General features: G+C 38.4%; 1 protein-coding gene across 1 annotated transcript in view; it reads right to left on the bottom strand.

Annotated features, from left to right (window-relative positions):
• Positions 1–23,858, bottom strand: part of AKAP11 (A-kinase anchoring protein 11) — a 59,750-nt gene that overhangs the window by 15,176 nt on the left and 20,716 nt on the right. The window contains exons 3-8 of the mRNA XM_081083338.1: positions 21,016–21,132; positions 17,263–17,310; positions 15,442–15,576; positions 14,560–14,827; positions 7,194–11,673; positions 4,476–4,631 (exon numbers count right to left, since the gene is read on the bottom strand). Coding sequence (XP_080939464.1) covers positions 4,476–4,631; positions 7,194–11,673; positions 14,560–14,827; positions 15,442–15,576; positions 17,263–17,310; positions 21,016–21,132 — 5,204 coding nt within the window. The remainder of the gene's footprint in view (positions 1–4,475; positions 4,632–7,193; positions 11,674–14,559; positions 14,828–15,441; positions 15,577–17,262; positions 17,311–21,015; positions 21,133–23,858) is intronic.

Raw genomic sequence — 23,858 nt, 5'->3', positions numbered from 1 at the left:
TCACCAACAATAATTATACCAGAACAGAAATAAACCAGGACTGTCCTGAGCAAACTGGGAGGTGTGATCATCCTATGTTAACCACACATAAAACAACTTCATTTCTTCACTTAAAATCTTTTCATTTCATTCCTGAACACTGTCCTGCTTCCATCATTTTCTTTTATGTCTTCATGTTTCCTATGTTAAAGACAGGCATTTGCAAACCACTGGTAGTTATCTAAAAATTTTGGCAGGTCCAGCCCCATCTCTTACCTAAATCTACTACAACGTAACTTAAAAAAAAAAAAATATATATATATATATATATATATATATATATATATCTTAATTGATTTCAGAGACAAAGGGAGAGGGAAAGAGAGATAGAAACATCAATGATGACAGAGAATCATTGACAGGCTGCCTCCTGCACGTCCCCTAATGGGGATCAAGCCCACAACCCAGGCATGTGCTCCCAACTGGAATCGAACCTGGGACCCTTCAGTCTGCAGGCTGACGCTCTATTCACTGAGCCAAACCAGCTAGGGCTAAAACTCAACTTTTAAGAAACTCACAAACCAGCCCTGGCCAGTTTTTCTCAGTTGTTAGAGTGCCAGCCTATGCACCAAAGGGTCAAGGGTTTGATTCCCGGTCAAAGGCACATACCTCTGTTGCAAGTTCGACCCCAGAACCTGGTAGGGGATCAAGCAGGAGGCAACCAATCAATGTGTCTCTCTCACGTCAATGTTTTTCTCCTCCACTCTGTCTAAAAATCAGTGGAGGGGACAAAATTCACAAACTGCTGAAATACTTGAGATTCACTTACATAGACCAGTTCTCTTTCTGATCTAATCATTATACATTCCTCCTAAACACTTGTGAACTTTTGAGATTATTGTTTCTTTTTTAACTGGTGCCTTCTATGGAACTTCCTACTTAGAGGGAAAATGCAAGTTTGTCCAATAATCTCCTACCTTGATCTCTGTACCAGAAAATAACAGTGCCTACAGAACAGGTCATCAAAAGATGAAACATGAAAAGCCATATGATCTTACATGTGTTCTCTGAACCTCCTGCATTAAAATTATGAGGGTCTTATTAAGCATGCAGTATCTTGGGACCCTCTAATGACCTAGGGAATCAATCTCTGGGACACGAGGCCCTGAAAATTGTATGTCCAACAAGCCTGGATGCGTCCCACTAACTTTCTTTGGCTGAACCTTAATGCCACAAAGCATAATAGTTCTTAAGACTGTGGTAGATTAAACTACAGAAGTTTTTCTGACAAAATGCTATCAAGCCAAACTATCCCCATCCTGAATTCAAGTAATTTTCTGAACCGACTTGGATTTATCCATATTAAATATACTTATTTTAGCCTCAGCCTAATTTGGTCTTTTTAAACCTTGATTGTTAATGGAATTATCTTTCATCCTAATTTTTAAAAATTTTTTACTGAATGTATTGGGGTGACATTGGTTAATAAAATTATATCGGTTTCAAGTGTACAACTGTATAATACTTCATCTGTATTTTGTATTGTGTGTTCACCACACCAAGTCTTCTGTCACCATTCATCTCCCCTTTACCCTCTTCTAACCTCCCGCTCTGGTAATCACCATATTGTTTTCTGTGTCTATGAATTGTTTTTTTTTCTTTGCTAATCCCTTCACCTTTTTCACCCAGCCTCCCAACACCCTTCCCTCTGATCGCTGTCAGTCTGTTCTCTGTAACTATGAGTCTGTTTCTAGTTTGTTATTTTATTTTTTTCATTGGATTCCACATATAAGTGTAATCATATGGTATTTGTCTTTCTCTGACTGGCTTATTTCACTTAGTATAATACTCTCCAGGTCCATTCATGCTGTTACAAGGTAGGATTTCCCTTTTTACAGCCAGGTAGTATTCCATTGTGTAAATGTACTGCTGATTTTTTATCTGCTCATCTCCTGATGGGCACTTGAGCTGCTTCCAAACCTTGGCTATTGTAAATAATGCTGCAATGAACATAAGGGTGCATATATTCTTTCCAATTAGTGTTTCAGATTTTTTCAGATTTCCCAGAATCACTGGGTCATAAGGCAGTTCCATTTTTAATTATTTGAGGAAACTCTATACTGTTTTCCATAGTAGCTGCACCAAACTGCATTCCCACAAACAGTGCACCAGGGTTTCCTTTTCTCCACATCCTCACCAACACTTGTTGATTTACTGTTTTCATCTTTGTTTTGAGTCGTTCAGAAATGAGTATTACTTATCACCAATAAAATAATGCTGTATAGGACAGAACCAAGAACAGAGCATAGTAGACGTCTCCCTCTTTTCAAACTAGGTAACATTCCACATAGAGCTGTTCAACTGGCTACAATCCTCTTAATGCCACTGGCCTCTAACCCTAGTTTTCCCATTTTAACACCGGGATTTCCTAAGCAACGTCAACTCTCACTGAAACTCTAAAAGCCTATATCACTCAAAGATAAGAGAACAATTTAAGTGTTCATATTCTAGTCTAGATAAAGTTATGGAAAAGAGCCAAATGATGATGTGTGATTATCATCCCCATTTCCTACCCCCCATTTTAAAAACTGCCAATTTTGGGTCTAGATTTTAAGAAATATTGAAGATTTACAACTACATTTTAAGAAACTATGATAAAATAGATACTTTATAAAAATACTAATACTTACTAGCTAATCCAAGCATCAAACAAAGTACTCTGAAATGATGATCTGTTTTAACAAGTGATAGCCATTTCCTTTCTTATGCACCCTCAGCCCCTCTAATAGTCTGCTTACCTCCCACTCCTGATAAGTCCATTCCAAGGCTCTGTTCACCTAGAGCCTCTCAGGGTCCTTTCCACATATGCCCAAAATTGGATGTATGCTGAGAATCCTCTCTACTCCCTAGACTCAGCTATAGATGGTATTTATCATTTCCAATTGTCAATTAATTTGGATAAAGATTTTATGGAATTTTATTGGTTAGAAAATGCCTGTATAGAGTTATACATATAAGAAACAACTGTACCACAACTAATAAAATATTCCATAACTTATTCAAAATAAAGTTAATTAAGAAAAGTTATATATAAGGTAGGTGCCTCTGTGTGGGAAACTGATATAGGGTTAAGCCTTGGACTGACCTGCTGGCAAAGTCACAAACAAGTCCTAGCTTAGAGGGCACAGTCCCCTTAGCATAATTAGGCTTGACCTTATAACACTCCCTAGATCTTATCTGGGAAGCTAAGGGGCTGAGGAAGTGCAGGAAGTATAACCATGGTGTAAACAAGTGAAACTCACAAGAACAGTGTAACTTTGGTAACCACTACCTTGTTTACCCCTCACTATAAAAAGCTTGGTGAGGCCTGAGCACAGTGGAAGTCCTTCCTCCTGAGTTGGACTTGCCGCCTGGTCCCCCAATATTCCCAAATTATCTCCTGTCTTTTCTTTTTCATTTGTTGTGCGGCTCCTCTTCCAGACCCAAACCCTGAACCACGCAGGACGTGGAGGGAAACACTTACGACACCTCTGCTATACCAAACAAATTATAATGAATTTATGTATTTCAGTCATTCGAGTATAAATGATCTGGATCATTTTTTTCCTGAGTAGCAGGACAACTAAGGAACCTTTCCCCCCCAAAAAATAGTATCTAAACTAATCCCTGTGAGATTACAGGCCATTTTTATGTCTCTTACAGAAAACTGTCCTTTTTCCTATCCTCAAAAAGCTATTTTTAACTGGTATGCACAATAATTTTTTAAAAAATGTAATACCTGACTATTTAATCAGAGGCACTGACCACTTTTCCCTTAGACTGTCAAATTAAAAACTGACAACAGACACACAACAATACCAGTACCTGTCTGGTGGGAATGAATCAAAAGTATACCTGTGTTTTTTTTTTTGTCAGAATGGCAAAAAATATGTCTTTTGGTGTGCTAAAGAATTTTAGTAATTACTGTATGTGTGCCATGAGATGAAAAAGGTTGAAAATCGCTGCTCTACAGAAAAAAAGTACTCTCTTTAAAGAAAGAAAAAAAAAGGTTTTCCTCAAAAATTCATTAAAAGTGCAGGTAAAGCCTAAGAGGGTATAAAATTAAATGTATGTAACATTTTCAAATCAACTATTGGCACATCCAGAGAAAATTAGCTGGGCTAATTATTATCCTATATAATGAAAGCCTAATATGCAAACTGTCCCCTTGACCAGGAGTTCGACCAGGGGGTGGGGCCAGCAGCCGGGGGAAGGGAGATGCCCCCAACTGGCAGCCACTAGGAACCCTACCCATGCACGAATTTCGTGCACTGGGCCTTTAGTATTTAATAAATTTCAAAAACCATTAGAAATATATTGCAAATAATAAAATACATTTTGAAAATAATGATAGATTCTCAAATTCAGAATTTTAAATAATACTCAATGTAAACTAATAGCTCACTTCATAGGTCTGAGGATCTAAACTATGCTATTACATGTAAAGTTTTAGTTACCTTTCACTTAGATGATGGAAACTGCTGCTTTCATCCTGGTGTTCATCTTCGAAACTTAAATTGGACCAACTACCAGTGCTGTCATCACCAATACTGAGATTCATCTGCTGGCTACCAAAAGACTCAGTTGACTGAAAGTCTTCTGTTTCTTTTGGACTAAAATAAATGAATAAATGAATGAATAAATGAATGAGTGGCAAAAGCATCAGGTTCTGAACTATCTATATATATAAAAAGCCAGCGACCAGAACGCCAGAACGACCAGAATGCCGGGTCACTATTATGACGACCACTGCGGCCAGCCCAATCGGGGAGTGGGGCTGGCTGGCCAACCTCTCGCGGCCCCTCCCCCAAGCTGGCCCTGCCCCTGATCACCCCCCCACCCCAATAGGGGGTGGGGCTGTGTGGCCAACCTCCTGCAGTCCCTCCCCCTAGCTGGTCCCACCCCCATGGGCCCCCACCACCAGGATCGGCCTGCAGCCCCTCCCCCTGGCCAGCCCTACCCCTGATTGCCCACCTACCCCAATAGGGGGTGGGGCTGGCCAACCAATCTCCCACGGCCCCTCCCCCAGCTGCTGACCCCAATCAACCCCCTGCCCCCAATCGCCCCCCCCACCTCAATTAGGGGGCGGGACTCACTGGCCAATCGCCTGCAGCCTCTCCCCCCAGCCGGCCCAGCCCTGATCGGCCCCTATTAGGGTGGGCCAGCCGGCCAACCTCCCACCGTCTCCTCCTCCTGATCCATCCCGACTGGGGCTGGGCTGGCCTGACCCCACCCATGCATGAATTCGTGCACTGGGCCTTGATAAGACTATAATTCTTATAAATGATAAAGATAACAAAAACAAGAAATGATATTCAGAGTCAGACCAGTGGTCCACCTAACCCCCTTTCATTGTGTCTGCTAACAAAGAGACTTAGCAGGGTAGCTTATTACTTTCAGAGTTAACTGAGTACCCACGAACACCTATCCATCCTAAGTGCATCATTTAAATTTTCTTCAAAGCAGTTCATATTTTCAACTGGGACCACTATGAAAGAGCACAAGTTCCTAAGTTTTCCAACTGCTTTGTAAGATACTACTTTTATTTGCACAACAAAACAAAACAAACTTCATTTTGGCTTTAAAAACCAAAAAAGTAGTTCAAGTAATTCTAGTACTGTAAATTAAAATTAGAGTCAAACTAGCCAAATCTCTTTGATGTTAAGTGTGTATCATAAACCTAACCCTACTCATTTTTTTTTTAATAAAGAAATGTTCTCAAATTTTATTCTAACTTTTCACTAGGAAGGCCATTCACTGTTCAATTATTGCAACTGCCCAACTACATTTAATTCTCAACATAGCAGTTGAAAGTATATTTTTAAACATGAAGAGGGAAAAAAAAAAATTAACATGAAGAGGGAAAATGTTAGTCTTCTGATCAAAACCCTCTAGTGCAGTGGTTCTCAACCTGTGGGTCGCGACCCCTTTGGGGGTCAAACGACCCTTTCACAGGGGTTGCCTAAGACCATCCTGCATATCAGATATTTACATTACAATTCATAACAGTAGCAACATTACATTTATGAAATAGCAACGAAAATAATTTTATGGTTGGGTCACAACATGAAGAACTGTATTTAAAGGGCCAGAAGGTTGAGAACCACTGCTCTAGTGGCTTCTCACCAGCCAAAATAAGCCAAATACTTATAACATATTATCTGGTATGACAATCTCTCATAACCTACACCTTATCTCCTACTACTCCCCTTGGCTCACTCACTTCAGCCACTCAAGCCGCTTTGTCATTTCCTCCACATGCACAGTCCCACCCCTTTGCCTGGAACCCTCTTTCCACTGATTCTCATGTGACTTATTCTCTCTTCACCTTTGGCTCTTTGCTCAAATGTTACCTTGTCAGGGTTATTTTTGCCTGCTACCTGTTCAAAACTGAAAACCAGCCCCAACTGCTGCCACGTACTGCCACCACCAAAAACACTAACATCCTTGCTTTAGTTTTCCTCCAAAGCGCTTATTACCATGTACTACATATTTTACTTATTTTTTTTCACATTTTACTTATTTATTGTCTTACTTTACTGAAACATGAAGTCCAAGTGAACACATATTTTTGCCTGTTTTACTTACTTTTGTTCCCCAGTGCCTAGAATAGGTCCTGAACTGCCCCCACTTTGGAGTAATTCTCATTTTGTATTTAAAATATACTAATCAGAATTATATTGGGCATTCCTACAATCACACTATAGTTTTAAACCATAATAGCTTCATATTTTAGTTGGGTAAATGGTTAATACCTTCCCTCAAAAGGCTGTTGTGGGATAATGAAGAATGTATATGAAAGTAATATGTAGGATATGAAACAATACATAAATGTAACAGAGAAAACTTGTTAATTTAGGGTTAAAAAATAATCCTACCTTTCTGAACAGAATCTAAGACATATATGATCAAGTTTAACTTTTTTTTAATCATCACATGAGGATATGGCTTTCTTCACTGATTTTTTTTTTTAATTTAGAGAGAGAAACATCGATGTGAGAGAGAAACACCGATCAGTTATCTCATATACTTGCCCTGACTAGGGATGGAACCTGCAAACTGGGTGCCCTGACTGGGAATCAAACCCACAACCTTTCCAACTGAGCCATCTGGCCAGGAACGATGGAGTTTAACTTTTCATTGTATCATAGACCCAAAAGAAACTTGAAACTTACCTACTAACAGCATGTTCAACATTCACGATGGCTGAGGTCATTATTTCTGTAGTAAGGCTTTCAGCAAAGCTAACACCATCCTGTCCAATTCCACTATCAGCTGCCAAACTGGTATTGCTCAGCTCTCTCTCTGCTTTTTCCATAGCTTCAGCAACTATCTTCTCAGCAAGCACTGTCTTCTTATCAAGATCAACATGAATTTGAGGGACATCAAGGTGAAAAATTCTAGATTTCTGATAAATGCTGCTAAATTTTGAATTAGAACCTGGCTTACTATGAGCAAGTGAATCCTGTCTGAAAGAATATTGAGGTGAGTTTCCATTGCAGTCATGGAGTTCTTTCTCGTCACAGTATCTGCAAGCTTGACTTACAAGAGGTGACAACTTTTCTGCATAAGTGATCCTATCTGCTGCTTTTGCTGTCTCAGACACTTGGAAAACTGCAGATCCTAAACTGAGTTCTAAAGTGTCATCCGCTACTTTTTTAGCATATTGTTCTATAGCTTGAACAACATTCACTTCATATCCATACCCATTTAAGCTGCCTGCACTGTGGTAAAATCTGTGATTTTGCGGGGAAGGTTGAAGAGACTTAGGAAATTCTGGCTCAATGTGAGGCTCATTATCTTCATCACATCCAGACTTTTCATAAAGGCAAGAATCTGTTGAGGATTTTGGCAAGCCAATTGCAGACACTGTAAGCTCTTTTTTAACATCTCTGGTTATGCTGTGAGCAAGAGAGGTTGAAAAACTATACAGTTCAGAGCATTTACTTCTGTATGTATTCCCTGTCCATTCACAAGTTTGATTTTTACAAAGGTAACCTTCATTTCTTTTACTTTGTCTTTTTTTATCTACTTCTTGGTGGTGTTTATTTAAGAACATTAAGAGTTCATTGTTGGCTTTCACCTGTGAGTTTTGCAAGGGAAACGTTTTTGAGTTACACTTCATTGTTGCTCCCTTAGATGCTTCTTTCAATCCTGATTTGATAGATCGATAAGCAAGTCTATTGGCATACTGATCCACTATTAACTCACTATTACCACCTTCCTGTTTTAGTATTTGGATAATGTGACCTGCATATTCATCTGTCACACTTTCACAGCTGGGATACTTATATGACAGACCTGACATACAAGAACTTGGTGGTAATGAAAGAATAAATGGGTCAACTTCTCTTGGATGTGCTACAGTCTCTATATTCAACTTTTCTTCTGTTCTATGAGGTTGGTCACCATCACTATAACTATTCTTCTTCTGCCTGCAAAGCATACAACTTCTAACTTTTGCTATTTTCTCAGCTTCTGTAATGACTTCTGCTGCCATATCACCTGCAAAATTGCATAATGCTTGTAAATTTTCATCTGTGTGATTTAACAAAGTAGGTGATACACTTCTTTGACTCTGCACATTTAAGCAAGGGCTTTTAATCTTGGGTTCTTGAATTATTTTATTATCTAAATGGGAAGCTGCCATTTCAGTTGCAAGAGAAACGATGTGTGAAGCTAATGCTTCGGCAAATTGAGTTTTCTTCTCTGAGTGCTCTGCCTTCACATCCACTTCTGGATGCTCTTCACCTTCACTACTTTCAACTTCTTCTGAAAGAGATCGCATGAGTTTCAACATGAACTCCTCTTTTTCAATAGTATTTTGTTCATTTTCAGACAAACTACCAACAGATGAGTAGTGAGGTGTAGAAGGTGGTGTAGCAGGTGCAAATTCTTTTGCTAATTCCCCTTTAAGCTTTTTGGTTAACTTCTTGATATCCCATTCAGAACTAGCCTGGGATGGTACTAGAGGAGTTGATGGAGGAGTATCAGGTATTACATTTCCATCTCTGATTTTCTGTTTATCTTCCACATGCAAACCATCTACACATGTAAGCACTGCAGATGAGAAAGTATGTGAATGGGGATAAGGATTTTCTTGCCCAAAAGACAAGGGCACCGGTGCCATATTATTCAAATTATACTTTTTCACTGATTTGTCCTTAGCAGCTTCCTTCAAATCAGGTTTCTGACCTGCCATAGTTGAACAACATGGTAGTGGCTCTAAAGAAAATCCATGAGCTATAGAATCTTTACATTCTGGAACACAATCCTTTCCCACTAAAAGTGAACAGGGAGTTAAGTGATCTTGAGCATCAAGAGATCTGGGAAACTTTCCCCATATCAACCGTGACTCTTCTTCAGCAACAGGCAAGCCTTCCCTGTTTACCATATTTTTATCCACATTGGAGATCACTGATTTGCTTTTCTCTACGGAATGTTTAGTAACAGATTTAGATAATTGATCAACAAACATGTCCTTATTGCTAGCTTCATTCTCTTGCAGGGTCACTTGATCATAGTGGAAAGGAGGGTTTTTTCCCTTTACTGTTTTAGTTAAACAATCTGTGTGTTCATCAACTGTTTTTGTAACTTTGAATGATGTCACTGACTCTAAAGTTTCATTTACTATAGAATGCACCAGTGCTGTAGAAAAGTTGCTAATAATCACAGGATCACTTGGTAATTTTGAAGAGCTTTGCATTTCAACATCATCATTAGTTGGTTTAAAATCATTCTGGTTACCTAGACTGTGTTCTGAAGATAAACAAATATTTCTGAGACAAGCTACTTCCTCTTCGTTTTTTGTGGAAACACCTGCTTCAGTAGAATCACCATTCAAATTACTATCACCAGATGACAGATGAGTCTTTGCCTGATATATATTAGATGAAAAGTGATATGGGAGAAGGGCACTTCCAGCCAGGGGCACTGGTATAGAAGTAACAATTCCAGAAGTACAAAATAAGGCCTGCTGTACAGTGTATTTATATTCTGGCATTGGTTTTGTCACAATTGCTTGACTATTAAAAATGGGACATGTAGAAGTCTGTGTCCATGGCACAATATTTTCTGCACTCACATACTTTATGTTATCTGTAGAAACACTAACTGCTGCCTTTGTTGTAAAGATCACATCAACTTGTGATAGCTCAATGAATGCTTCCTGCATTACAGATTCAGACAAATCTTTTGCATATGACTTCACTACTTTGTCTTCATAGTCAAATGAATACTTTGGAGATGCAGGTGTTGGAGGAGATGAAAACTGACACACTTCCATGATACCTTCAAAAATAAGCTCTTCAGCAAGATCTGCAGCAAACCCAGCAACTATGTTTGTAAATATCTGCTTCTTTACATACTGTAAATCTTTTAAAGCATTTGATAAAGCTTCACTCACCAAAAAATTAGCCAGACCACTAATAGCACGCTCTTTCAGTGAAAGTGCATGCTGCCTTCTCAGTTCATTAAATGCCATCTGAAAAATGGATGACGTTAATTTGACGGCTAAATGACACAATGCATTGGTACATGAAGAGACTCCTTTCTGCAAGTCTTTAAATGCACTGCCAAAACTTTTTTCCACAAGATCTGCTGCAAATTTTTGAATGCTATCTCTAATCATTAAGGGTTTATTTTTAGATTTATTTTGATCAAGGTTTCCACTCTTAAGAGCAATGGTTTCACTTTCTCCCTTTTTAACACTATTAATGTTTGATATTGCATTAGTATGTTGAGTATGAAGGACCGAGCCCAGTACTTCACATGTAATTCTATTGGCATAATCTTCATAGGTGTAATAAATAGAATCATGATCTTCATGAATCCTATCTCCACCAATATCTGTTTGGCAAAAACATTCAGCAGGTGTACAGCTTCCAAGAGGACTAAAAGCAGAGGACCGAATGGGGCTAAACAAGCCACTGTCTTCCCCAGATGCCTTCACTAGGCGAGGAGAATCTGGAGCATCACACAGGTTGCTGTAAGGGGATTCTGGTTTACGAGGTGTTGGCTTTCGAACATTAGCTGGGAGAGCTGGACAATCAAACTTGAATTTTTGAGGATTCATACTAGTGGTTACAGAAGATTTGTCATGTTTGTGTCCTTTCTTTTGCGATGTCTTCCCTTTTACAGAATCTTTTAGAAATGGACAAGAAGTCTCTAAAGTTTGTTCTAGTTCATCAAACTGATCAAAACTATCAAAAAATTCACTTACTTCTGAGTCTGAGTCCTCTATATCATCTTTCATTACAGGAATTTTTGGTAACTCAAGTTTTGCTTTTAAACTTTTTTGATATCCTTCTTCATCTAAGAAAATAACCGGACTTGGACTTGAGCATTCTGATTCAGATGAATAGGCAGGAGAAGAAGAAAAAAACGTTTTCTGCATGTCACTACCTTTATCTGAAGCATTAGATGACCTATAGAAACTCCTTTGGATCCAAGGCTCAGAAATTGATGTTGTGACTGAACTTTTCACAGGTTGTTCTTTATGTCCCAGAACGTTTATTAAGGAAGTTGAAGGTTTTGTCAATGACTTCTGCCGCCCAGAGCTAACCAGAATCCTTAAATCATGGGTTTCTAACTGGTGACCAGCAGTAGTCTGTGAAGCAGCATCACAGTGGCTCTTTAGTGCAGTAATGTTTACACCTATAGGAAAAGAATAAAATGATCAGCTTATTCTTGAACAGAATTTTTTAAAAATTTCAATCAACAGGAATAGACTTTCAGCATAAAATATTTGTAACATGTCTCTTCTAAATTATGTTAACATATTCATCCCAAATCATTCTCAAAATCAAATATATCTTTTACTAAAATAATTTAATTTTACCCCATACTTGAGAATACATAGAATGGTGTCACATGTCTTAGAAACACGAATACAGTGACTCTGCCAGTTAACTCCTATCAAGTTTGACCCTAGGCATGTTCCAAACACTTAATATGGTAAACAGTACTAACAAAATAAGAACATAAATAGCAAAACTAACCAGATAACAATGGCCCAGCCAGGGTGGCTCAGTGGTTTAGCATTGACCTATGAACCAGGAGGTCACGGTTCGATTCCCGGTCAGCGCACATGCCAGGGTTGAGGGCTCGAGCCCCAGTGTGGACATTCAGGAGACAGCCAATCAATGATTCTCTCTCATCACTGATGTTTCTATCTCTCCCCCTCTCCCTTTCTCTCTGAAATCAATAAAAATAAAAACCAGATAGCTATGAACTTAAAAAATCTCAAGAAAAGTAATTCCTCAGACAATCAGAAAAAAAAGTTAAAAAGAATTGAGATAAAAAGTATTTGCGGAGAACCAAGATGGCGGCATAGGTAAACACCGGAGAATGCTGCCTCGCACAACCACTTCAAAAATAGAACTAAAAGATGGAACAGACATCACCCAGAACCACAGGAAAGCTGGCTGAGGGGAAATTCTTCAACTAGAAGGAAAGGGAACAGAATACCGAGACTCAGAGGAGGCGCAGTGCGGAAAATACAAAGGTGCGGAGGGGCGCGGAGCGGGCTGACGGCTGAGGGCACGGTTGTCTGTTTCAATTGGGAGGGAGGCTCAGGCCCTGAGATCCAGTTCTGGGCGAGTCTCTAGGGACCCAGACTCAAACGGGAGAAGTGGAACTGTCTGGCATCGGTCAGAACGCCAGGGCAGCTTTCTCTCCGAGGTTTGCAGCGGTTGCTGGGACTCAGAGAGGCAGAGCCTCTGGGGATGGGACTGAGAGCAGCCATAACTGCTCCCTCCGCCCACCCTGTTTGATCCCGTTCGACCCGCCCCGCCCAAGCCCTGCGCAGAGCCATTTGCCGGATAGCCTCAGGCAAAGGCTAGATTAGCACCTCCCCAGAGGACAGAAGTTTTCCCACTGCAGACACAACTGACTCTCACAGCCACTTGGCCTGGAGGTCAAATCCCCCCAGTATTAATTACAACAATCAAGGGTTAACTACAACAAGACTGCGCACAAAGACCACTAGGGGGTGCACCAAGAAAGCATAAAAAATGCGGAGACAAAGAAACAGGACAAAATTGTCAATGGAAGATATAGAGTTCAGAACCACACTTTTAAGGTCTCTCAAGAACTGTCTAGAAGCCGCCGATAAACTTAATGATATCTACAAGAAATCTAATGAGACCCTCGATGTTATGATAAAGAACCAACTAGAAATTAAGCATACACGGACTGAAATAAAGAATACTATACAGACTCCCAACAGCAGACCAGAGGAGCGCAAGAATCAAGTCAAAGATTTGAAATGTGAAGAAGCAAAAAACACCCAACCGGAAAAGCAAAATGAAAAAAGAATCCAAAAATACGAAGATAGTGTAAGGAGCCTCTGGGACAGCTTCAAGCATACCAACATCAGAATTATAGGGGTGTCAGAAGGTGAGAGAGAGCAAGATATTGAAAACCTATTTAAAGAAATAATGACAGAAAACTTCCCCTACTTGGTGAAAGAAATAGCGCAGAGAACCCCAAACAAAAGGAATCCAAAGAGGACCACACCAAGATACATCATAATTAAAATGCCAAGAGCAAAAGACAAAGAGAGAATCTTAAAAGCAGCAAGAGAAAGAAACTCAGTTACCTACAAGGGAGCACCCATACGACTGTCAGCTGATTTCTCAACAGAAACTTTGCAGGCCAGAAGGGAGTGGCAAGAAATATTCAAAGTGATGAATGCCAAGAACCTACAACCAAGATTACTTTATTCAGCAAAGCTATCATTCAGAATTGAAGGTCAGATAAAGAGCTTCACAGATAGATAAGGAAAAGCTAAAGGAGTTCATCACCACCAAACCAGTATTATATGAAATGCTGAAAGGTATCCTTTAAGAAGAGGAAGAAGAAGAGAAAGGTAAAGATACAAATTATGAACAACAAATATGCATCTATCAACAAGTGAATCTAAGAATCAAGTGAATAAATAATCTGATGAACAGAATGAACTGTTGATTATAATAGAATCAGGGACATAGAAAGGGAATGGACTGACTATTCTTGGGGGGGAAAGGGGTGTGGGAGATGCGGGAAGAGACTGGACAAAAAATCGTGCACCTATGGATGAGGACAGTGGGTGGGGAGTGAGAGCAGAGGGTGGGGTGGGAACTGGAAGGAGGAGAGTTATGCGGGGGGGGGGGGGGGGGGAAGAGGAACAAATGTAATAATCTGAACAATAAAGATTTAATAAAAAAAATAAAATAAAATAAAATAAAAGAATTGAGTAACTCGGCCTTAAAGCCTTTAAAATGAAACTTGAAACTTTAATCCTCTTCAGTGGTTCTCAACCTTCCTAATGCCGCGACCCTTTAATACAGTTCCTCATGTTGTGGTGACCCCCAATTTCATTGTTACAAATTGAACGTAATTAAAGCATAGTGATTAATCATAAAAACAATATGTAATTATATATGTGTTTTCCGATGGTCTTAGGCGACCCCTGTGAAAGGGTCATTTGACCCCCAAAGAGGTCGCGACCCACAGGTTGAGAACCACTGCTCTATATCAAGAAGTTTAGTAAAGACAAACCATCATTATATGGCTTTAAGGTCTCTTCTTCCTCTAAGTGCTCAAACGCAGTGACAAAATCATCCTCTATAGAAGACACTGACTGGTTAGTATCATCATCATCTTCATTAGTGGTCTCCAGTTGGCGTTTCTGATGAATGTATGTATCCAGGGTGTATCTTATACCAGTAGCATATTTACTTAGGAGACTAAAGATAAAATCAATTCTGAGTCTTGGTAATGTAGGTGGTAACACTCTCATGACACAAAGCATCCCAGAATGACGACTCTTGGGAAAGATGATAAAAATATTTTAATATCAAATCATAGTATACATACAAAACATATTAACTGGAAGTGAAGCCTAGAAATAACATAATCTCAATGGGGAAAATAAAAAAGAAAAATACATGCATCCTGAAATGCAGCCTGATTTTGTACTGTTTAATTCTTTTCTTTATTCTTTCTCCACATTTCTCACTCCCCAATCTTTTTCTCCCAGCTTTCTCTTAACCAGGTATTGAAATTCTACCTACATTATCTTCTTACATGTTACAGAACTTAATATCCATTCATTTAGCAATAATGTTTTCCTGTACTATTGTACAGCCCTGTGATTTTTCTTATTTAATCATTCACCTAACTTAACAAGTACCCTGCAAACTGCTTGAAGGCAGGAGTCAGGTACTATTCTATTTTTGTATTCCATTTTCCTGTAGCATTCAGCATGATTTCAAAGCTTCATGAGTTAGATTTCTCATGAATCATACTTCCTCAAATATGGTTTCTTTTTAAAAAAAACAAAAAACTTCACCAAAGCATTTAAAAATTTAATAGTCTTAATCAAATGTCATTGTAAAATCTGCCCTTAAAAACTCATTAGAAATTACATATAAAAGTTACCTGATTTAGAGGACCACTGTTTATATTTGGTGATTTATTTATATCCTTCATACAAATAATTTCATTTTCATTTAGACTACAGAAGTGTAGTGAATTCAGAAGATCTGGAAGTTCCAAAGAAACAGCAGCTAAATCCTAATTTAAAGCAATAAAACTTTGTTAAGATTCCTATAATGAGGGTCCTATCTAAAAATCTTAAGGTCTACTGGTTAATAAATTTCCCAGTTCATAATAGTTAACATATGCTTATCAACCACAACCAATTTTTTTAAAACTCAAAAATGAAGTGTACTAAAATATTTTAATACCTGCCATTTCTGTACCCTTTTAAATGTATTAATATGAAGCAACAAAAAATTTTACATGGTACCTCACACATCCATGAGGGTTAATAGTTTTTAGCTGCAAATGTCAACCTGCAGTCCTCAGGTTTAACTGTGAAATTTTTCATACAGGATTCTTGCCTACAGATTATACTTCGTTGGAGTTCAAGTTTTATATTCATAAAATACAAGTCTATTTTTCTGCTTAAGACGTAAAGAAAAAAGCTTTTTTCTCTCATTTGTCCTTTTTATGTAAATAGTAGAGGCCCGGTGCATGAATCTGTGCATGGGTGGGGTCCCTCGGCATGGCCAGCGATCACAGTCCCAATCAGGGCCGGCCAGCTGGCCGGCCGGGGGCAGGCAGGGTGGAGGGGGCACCGTGGGAGGTTGGCCGGCAGTGGGAGGTTGGCTATGGGAGTGCACTGATCACCAGGGGGCAGCTCCTGCATTGAGCGTCTGCCCCCCTGGTGATCAGTGCACATCACAGCTACCAGCCGGTCATCCGGTCGACTGGTCATAAAGGTTGCTTAGGCTTTTATTTATATAAATTTTACCCAGTTAAGGTATTTTAACATCCTTGGCCTCTCAGAGTACGTTCCTTCCTAATTATGGTTTTATCAGTAACTCTTAAAGAGGAAGTAGAACAAGAGAGAAATACTTTGGAACACTTCTGCTTTTAGCCTCACATTCTCAGGAGTATGTCCTCTCTTGCACCTACTGCCGAAACTTTTTCCTTCAGGTAAGGATACAATCAAGACACACAAGAGTTTTCATTATCACTTTCTATGCATTGTTCACAAAGAAATGAATAGTATTACTTCTTCTTCTATTGGGAGACTTTTACTGCCACAAAAGGAAACATATGGCAATCACAAACCTTAAGATTCTTCATGAGGTAAAACACAGTATGCCTACCACACCTACTGGAACTTCAACCACTCTTTATGTAACTGTATAGCTTTCCTTTGCTGATCCTAATCTCAACTGTCAGTCCCTCTGTAAATTCCTGTGTAAATCAACAGGCTAAAAGTTTTGCATTGGCTAATATTATTTTTTATAAATTTTACCTTTTAAATTTAATTCTATCTCATTTATTTTACCATTTAAATTTCATTCTATCTCATTTGAAAATATAAGAATCTGACTGTTGAGGTGAGATTATAAAAACCATCCAAATTAAAAAACAAGGCTTACATTCTACCTCAGGAGAAAAAGTTCAGCCTACAGTTTTAGCTTCCTTAAGATAACTGACTTTTGTGGTTTCCTAACCTAAAAATGCTTTCTATACCAAGAATACTCAGTGAAAATGTAAAAAGTGAAAATGTCCAAAGCACACTCAAAAATTGATCTCAAAATGTCACCTTTTAACTTTAAACAGAAATGAAAACAGAAAAGTTTAGTGTTTAAGTTTTCGGTTAATAAGGCAAATTTTACGTGTCTCAAAATCTGTTCCAAATAATCTCTCCTGGTCCTTCCCAGTTTAACAAATCATCCATACCTGTATATGAGCAGCATCTGTTTCTTCATTAAAACCTAGAAATGTGACCTGAATAAAAATAAATAAATAAAGCTCTATTAGTTTAAATTTTAACATTTTATCTCAATTAGATTACTGACAGCTGAGAAACAGAAAAAACGTATAAAGAATTAAAATACTGTCATATATAAATATCAAATCATTATGTTGTATATCTGAAGCTAATATGATGTTTTATGTCAATTAGACCTCAAAATAAATAAATAAAAATGCTGACTATCTTGGACAAAATGATTAATTTTTTCAAAGATGATGACGAGGCTTTCCATCAAAGATTTGGCTTTATAGTACAGTTCTTCAGCTTCATTAGCAAGTTCAATCAACTCTACTCCCAAAACATATCTCACATACATCTACTTCTCTCCATTCCCGCTACCACCACTTCTCATCTGCACTACTACAATCCTATTCCACCTGATCCCAGTAATTATCATGTCACCTGCTTTTCAAAAGCCTTCCATGCTTCCCAGTGCAGTTCTAACAGGACCCAAGGCTCTGGGTTAGCTGGCTTCAGTCTTCCCTCACTTCCATTTATACACATAGGCTCACTTCAGAGCCTAGAATATTCCCAGTATGTACTTGCCTAAGGGCTTCACAGTAGCGACCCCTCAACCTGGATCTCTCCTTGGATGTTCCCATGCCTAGTTCTACCTCATCCTTCAAGATCCAACTTAAACGTTACCTCCTCGGAGAGGAGGCCCTCAAGGTTACCTCCTTATTGACTCCCTGTGATATCATCACTTATTTCCATCAATGCCCTTATATAGAGATTTCTCTGTAGAAGTTTATATAAGTTAAATTTCTAAAGAATATGAAATGATATGAGGACATGTCACATTAAATAAAAAAGACAAGTTACACAAAAATGATAAAGAGTATGCCTACAATTTCAACAATATTTTTTAAAACATACGCATGGGAAAAACACTGGAAAGCAGTACATAAAACTAAAACAGTGATTAACTCAAGACAATGGAATTATAAGTGATCATTTTTTTTTCTTTTTTTATTGATTTCAGAAAAGAAGAGAGAGCGAGAGGGACAGAAACATCAATGATGAGAGAGAATCATTGATTGGCTGCCTCCTGAAAGCTCCACAATGGAGATCAAGCCCACAACCCAGGCATGTGCCCTGACCGGGAATCGAACCTATGACCTCCCGGTTCATAGGCCAAAACTCAACCAATGAGCCACACCAGCCAGGTTTTTTTCTACTTTTATCACTGTGGGTTTGTCCCCTCCTTCATAAGATTAATGATAGTCATTTTTTCCTTTCATGCTTTCTATAAGGAAATATGTACTGCTTTTATAATCTGAAAAAAAGTATTATTTTAAAAGTTTATATTCTCAGCCCTAGCCAGTTTGGCTTAGTGGATAGAGCATTGGCCTGCGGACCGAAGGGTTCCAGGTTCGATTCCAGTCAAGGGTATGTACCTCGGTTGCAGGCTCCTCCCCGGCCCTGGCCTTGGTCGGGGCTCATGCAGGAGGCAACCTATCAAGATGTTTCACTCACATTGGTGTTTCTCTCTGTCTGTCTTCCACTCTTTAAAAACCAACGGAAAAATATCCTTGGGTGAGAATTAAAAATAATAAAAATAAAGTTTATATTCCCTTTGTCTTTGACATTAGAAGAAATATTTTCCATTTGAAGATAGAATAGTAAACTGTCTGCTAAACAAGCACTGTGACTAAAAGTATGAAATACTTAAAAAATAGCAACATGGATAATCTAGGAATTAAGGGAAAATATAATAGTTAAAATACAAAGCAACACGATATACTTTTGATCTCTTTCTGATGATTCAGAAGCAAGTCAGAAATTAGCTCAGGATGTTTATTCTGACTTATTAGGGTTGTTACTTCACAAAATTGTTATAGTTAATTTCTACAGGTCTAGGTAGGTTGTTAACCTCTAGTAGCTTATCTCTGCATCTATAAAACTTAAGGCAATACAACTTCTCCTCCACAGTTGTGAGGGTTAATCAGATAATGTAGAGGAAAGTGCCTAGTATATTACAGGCACCCAATAACAAAGAGACATTCAATTAAATTCCTTTCCTTTCTTCGAAAAGATACTTTGGGATATGTACACTCTAAAGTGAGAAAGAAATTCCTTCTAGTCTTTCAAATTTCCTTTCACTGAATACAAAAGAGAAAATAAGCTGACTTGGTGTTTTAAAGATGCCACTTGAGTCTTGCATATCCCATTGATCAAAGAAGACCTTGCCAAGGAATGTGGGCTCAGAAAGGCACTACATAAGGAGCTGGAGAGATACAGGCTGGAAAATTGTTTGAGGGCAGAAGGACACAGGAGACTTGTCACATAGGAGACACCCAAGGAGATTAAGAGTGGCTCAGCTTGATGAAAATAAAGTAAAAAGGGAAAATAAGATAATAGTCAAGAGCCATAGAAATTGAGCTGACACAAAAAGAAGAGGCTCTGGTCAGAGAACACTATAGGCCTGAAAGGTGTGCTCATCATCCTACTTCAATATAGTTTCTCAAGAAATAGGAAAGAAAATCATTCCCAAATATAAGAATAATCAAGATTCTATTAGAACACTAATTTCAAAAAAATTTGTATTAACAACCTAATATCTTATTTTTCAGATTCAATGAGCTCATACCCTCTCATTTGATATCATAAATGTGTTAATGGATTATGATTATATTGAAGAATAAAATTTATTCCTTTTTTTTAAGCTTTTTGTTTTTGTAATATATTTTTATTGATTTCAGAGAGGAAGGGAAAGGGAGAGAGAGAGAGAAACATCAATGATGAGATGCACACTCCCTACAGGGGATCAAGCCTGCAACCCAGGCTTGGAATCAAACCAAGGACCCTTCAGTCCGCAGGCCGACGCTCTATCCACTGAACCAAACTGGCTAGGGCTGTTATTCCTTTTTATTAGTAATAAATTCAAACAAAGATAGGAAACACTAATGTAGCAGTGAAACAGGTGAGCAAATGATATATCTTATCTTCAAGTAGTAAATATCTTAATTTCAAAATAAATTTAGCACTATTTTTTCATTTTGACTCAAGGTACTGAATTTAAACAACCAAGAAAACTAACAATAACCAAAAATAACAATTACAAAAAAATAAGGATATATTTCATGTTTCACAGTAGAAAATTTCAGTATTAAAGTACCAATTACTGAATCGAGTAGGAATCATCTGATACAGCACCATCTGTCTGATGAGTGGGCAATAATGCCTGTGCACTGAATTAAACGACAATTGTATTAGTGGGTATTTAAAACAGGTACTTCTCATACATGTATTAACATGTAAACATTTTAGGCATTTTTAAAGTAGGAATGCAGTTCTACAGAAATGCATGAACATACATTTTGCTTTATTAGGAAAGGATATAGAGCAGTGGTTCTTAACCTGTGGGTCACGACCCCTTTGGGGGTCGAACGACCCTTTCACAGGGGTCGCCTAAGACCATCAGAAAACACATAAATAATTACATATTGTTTTTGTGATTAATCACTATGCTTTAATTATGTTCAATTTGTAACAATGAAAATACATCCTGCATATCAGGTATTTACATTACGATTCATAACTGTAGCAAAATTACAGTTATGAAGTAGCAACGAAAATAATTTTATGGTTGGGGGTCACAACATGAGGAACTGTATTAAAGGGTCGTGGCATTAGGAAGGTTGAGAACCACTGATATAGAGAGTAGTATGTCAAACCTCAGTCAAACTGGCATGTTCATCTTGCTTTAAACAGTCCTCTGCTGATACACTACACAGTTCCTTCTCACTCCGTAATAAAGACTTTACCGACTGGAAAACATCTTCACTGAAGCTCTGAAAACAAAAGATATTCTTAAGATAAGATTGATTCTAAGACAAGATCAAAGATCCAAGAGATATTCTAGTTTTAAATGGAGAGTAACTCCAATTAATATTCATTTGGCATATTACATACCTTTTGATAAATACAGAACTCAATTTAGCTAAGAGAAAAAACAGAACAAAATGCTTAAACAGAGTTCCACATGCTCAAAACACACACACCATGACCCAGACATTCAACCTACTGAAAGACCACGGGGTCCTTACACCAGGTTCATTTACTCTTACCTTACATTAAAACCTAAAAGACTGCATACTTGATATCTAAGTCATTGGCAAAACAGAAGCAATAATTTATATAAGGAGTGAGACACTGTGGAAGCTACAATAAGGAATGCTAACAATAGTGATTACTCTCATAACTAAGTTGGTTATGGGGGGAAAAAGGCTTAATAACCACAAATAAGGTTTTCAGGGATCTTAAGGCAGCTATATGATGAAGGTGAGGAAAGGCATTCCAGATTTGGCAGGAGAGGATGTCACAAGTACTAAGTACTAAAAGAAGGAAAAAGTTACATAAAGAAAATATTATTATAATTAGACATAAATAGACTTAATTTCCTTCTAACTTACTCTCCTGCTGATCTGTTGATCTGCTTTTCTATCAGAAATACCCTTATTCCCCAATCTTCTAAGACATGTGAAGATGTTGCCATCCCTTGCTCATAATAAGTCTCAAAGTTCCTATATTAATGATCTACATCACAATATATTATAATTCCTCTTTTCATTATATATTTGTCTTTCCTACCTATTAAACCAAATTACTGAGGCCAGAGACTGTAAAATTGTATTTAACTCAATGTGTTTCCCTACATTTCAATACCACACATACCAAGGATTAGGCAAAAGTAGGTTTACAGTTGTGAGTACACTAAACTCAGATTTATTCTTTTATTATTTATTATTGTATTATTTTCCATATGAACTATAAACCTACTTTTGCCACACCCTGTATATGAACTCAATAAATGTGTGCTAATTTTAGTAAACTGAAAATTAGTGAAAATCTTTAGTTTAAGAGAATAGATACAAATACGAAATGCTAAGTGAAATAAGCCAGTCAGGGAGATAAATATAACATGATCTCACTCATTTGTGGAATATAATGAACAACATAAATTGATGAACAAAAATAGGTCCAGAGACAGAGAAACACAGAATGGGCCGTCAAACCTCAGAGGGATGGCGGAGGGAGGGGAGAGGGGGGAGAGAGATCAACCAAAGGACTTGTATACATGCATATTAGCATAAACAATGGACAAGAACCCTGGGGAGGTGGGGGCTTGTCCTGCGGGGTTGGAGTAGCCACAGGGGGGTCGATGGGGGAAAAAGGAGACATATGTAATACTTTAAACCAGCAGTCGCCAACCTTTCGGACCTCACAGACCACCAGTGAAACAAAACAAAAAAACAAAAAGAAATAATGTAGTTAAATTTGAATGTGAACTATCAATATGAACTCAAGATTCTTTAAGTATATGTACTACATTTTTCCACTGAAAAATCACAGAAGCAATGACCCTCAGCAACAATGAGCATTTCCAGCACCTAGATTTCGGTTTCTAAATACCATGTACCAATAAAAAGAACTAGAACTCCTTGGGAAAATGGTTAATTCTAGGTCAGAAACAGAAAAAATATGAAGTGTGGCTGCAACTTCTTATTGACAGAATGCAAAGAAGTGCCCAGAGACTAACTAGGTCATTTCAAAAGACATGGAAGCCAAGTTGAAGAAATTCCCACTGGCCTAATTTGGGACAATTTGGGTATTAAAAGAATAAAAATGGTAACAGACCATAAAAACTAAGTTTTTTAAAAAAACCTAAAAAAGAGATAGACAAAAGGGGAAGAGTCCTTCTTTATGTAAGAACTAGGAGCCCAATGCATGAAATTCGTGCAAGAGTAGGCCTCCCTTCCCCCACCTGCCGGCACTGGCTTCCCTCCGGCTGCTGGCAGGCACCGGGACCCAGACTTCCCTCCAGCCACCAGCAAGGACACGGGACCCAGGCTTTCCTCGCCGCCCTGGCTTTGTCTAGAGGTCATCCGGAAGGATGTCCAGAAGGACGTCTAGTCTAATTAGCATATTATGCTTTTATTAGTATAGATGCTGACTGCCCTAGCTAGTTTGGCTCAGTGGATAGAGTGCTGGCCCTCAGACTGAAGGGTCCCAGGTTCCAGGGCATGTATCTCAGATGTAGACTTGATCCCAGCCTTCCTCAGGGCATGTGCAGGAGGAGGCCAATCGATGCGTCTCTCTCACATTAATGTTTCTCTCTGTCTCTCCCTCTCCCTTCAACTCTCTCTTAAAAAAAAAAAGGAAATGTCCTCCGGTGAGGATTAACAGCAACAACAAAAAAGCTAACAAATACAGACAAAATGACAAAATTAGAAAATCCGATTTGTAACTACCCCTGTAATTACTGATTTAGGAAAGGAACATCAGCGTATCCTAATCTACTGGATTACAAACTACTGGGGAACAGGATACTCACACTGTCTCATAGAATCACTCTACAGACGACTTACTAATTACAAAGGTATTATGTGCAGGAGGCCGCCATTGTCTTCACTAGCAGAGAAGTGCAAACAAGGATCCCGGAACGCTGGTGAACCTTGAACCATGGCAAGGGCCTGAGTTATGCACCGATTGTCTAGTCCTGACAATGGGGACTCAA

This window comes from Myotis nattereri (genome assembly GCF_964212035.1).
Source record: "Myotis nattereri genome assembly, chromosome: 2".
In the NCBI taxonomy this organism is placed as follows: Eukaryota; Metazoa; Chordata; class Mammalia; order Chiroptera; family Vespertilionidae; genus Myotis; species Myotis nattereri.
This window is presented reverse-complemented; position numbering and strand designations above follow the sequence as displayed.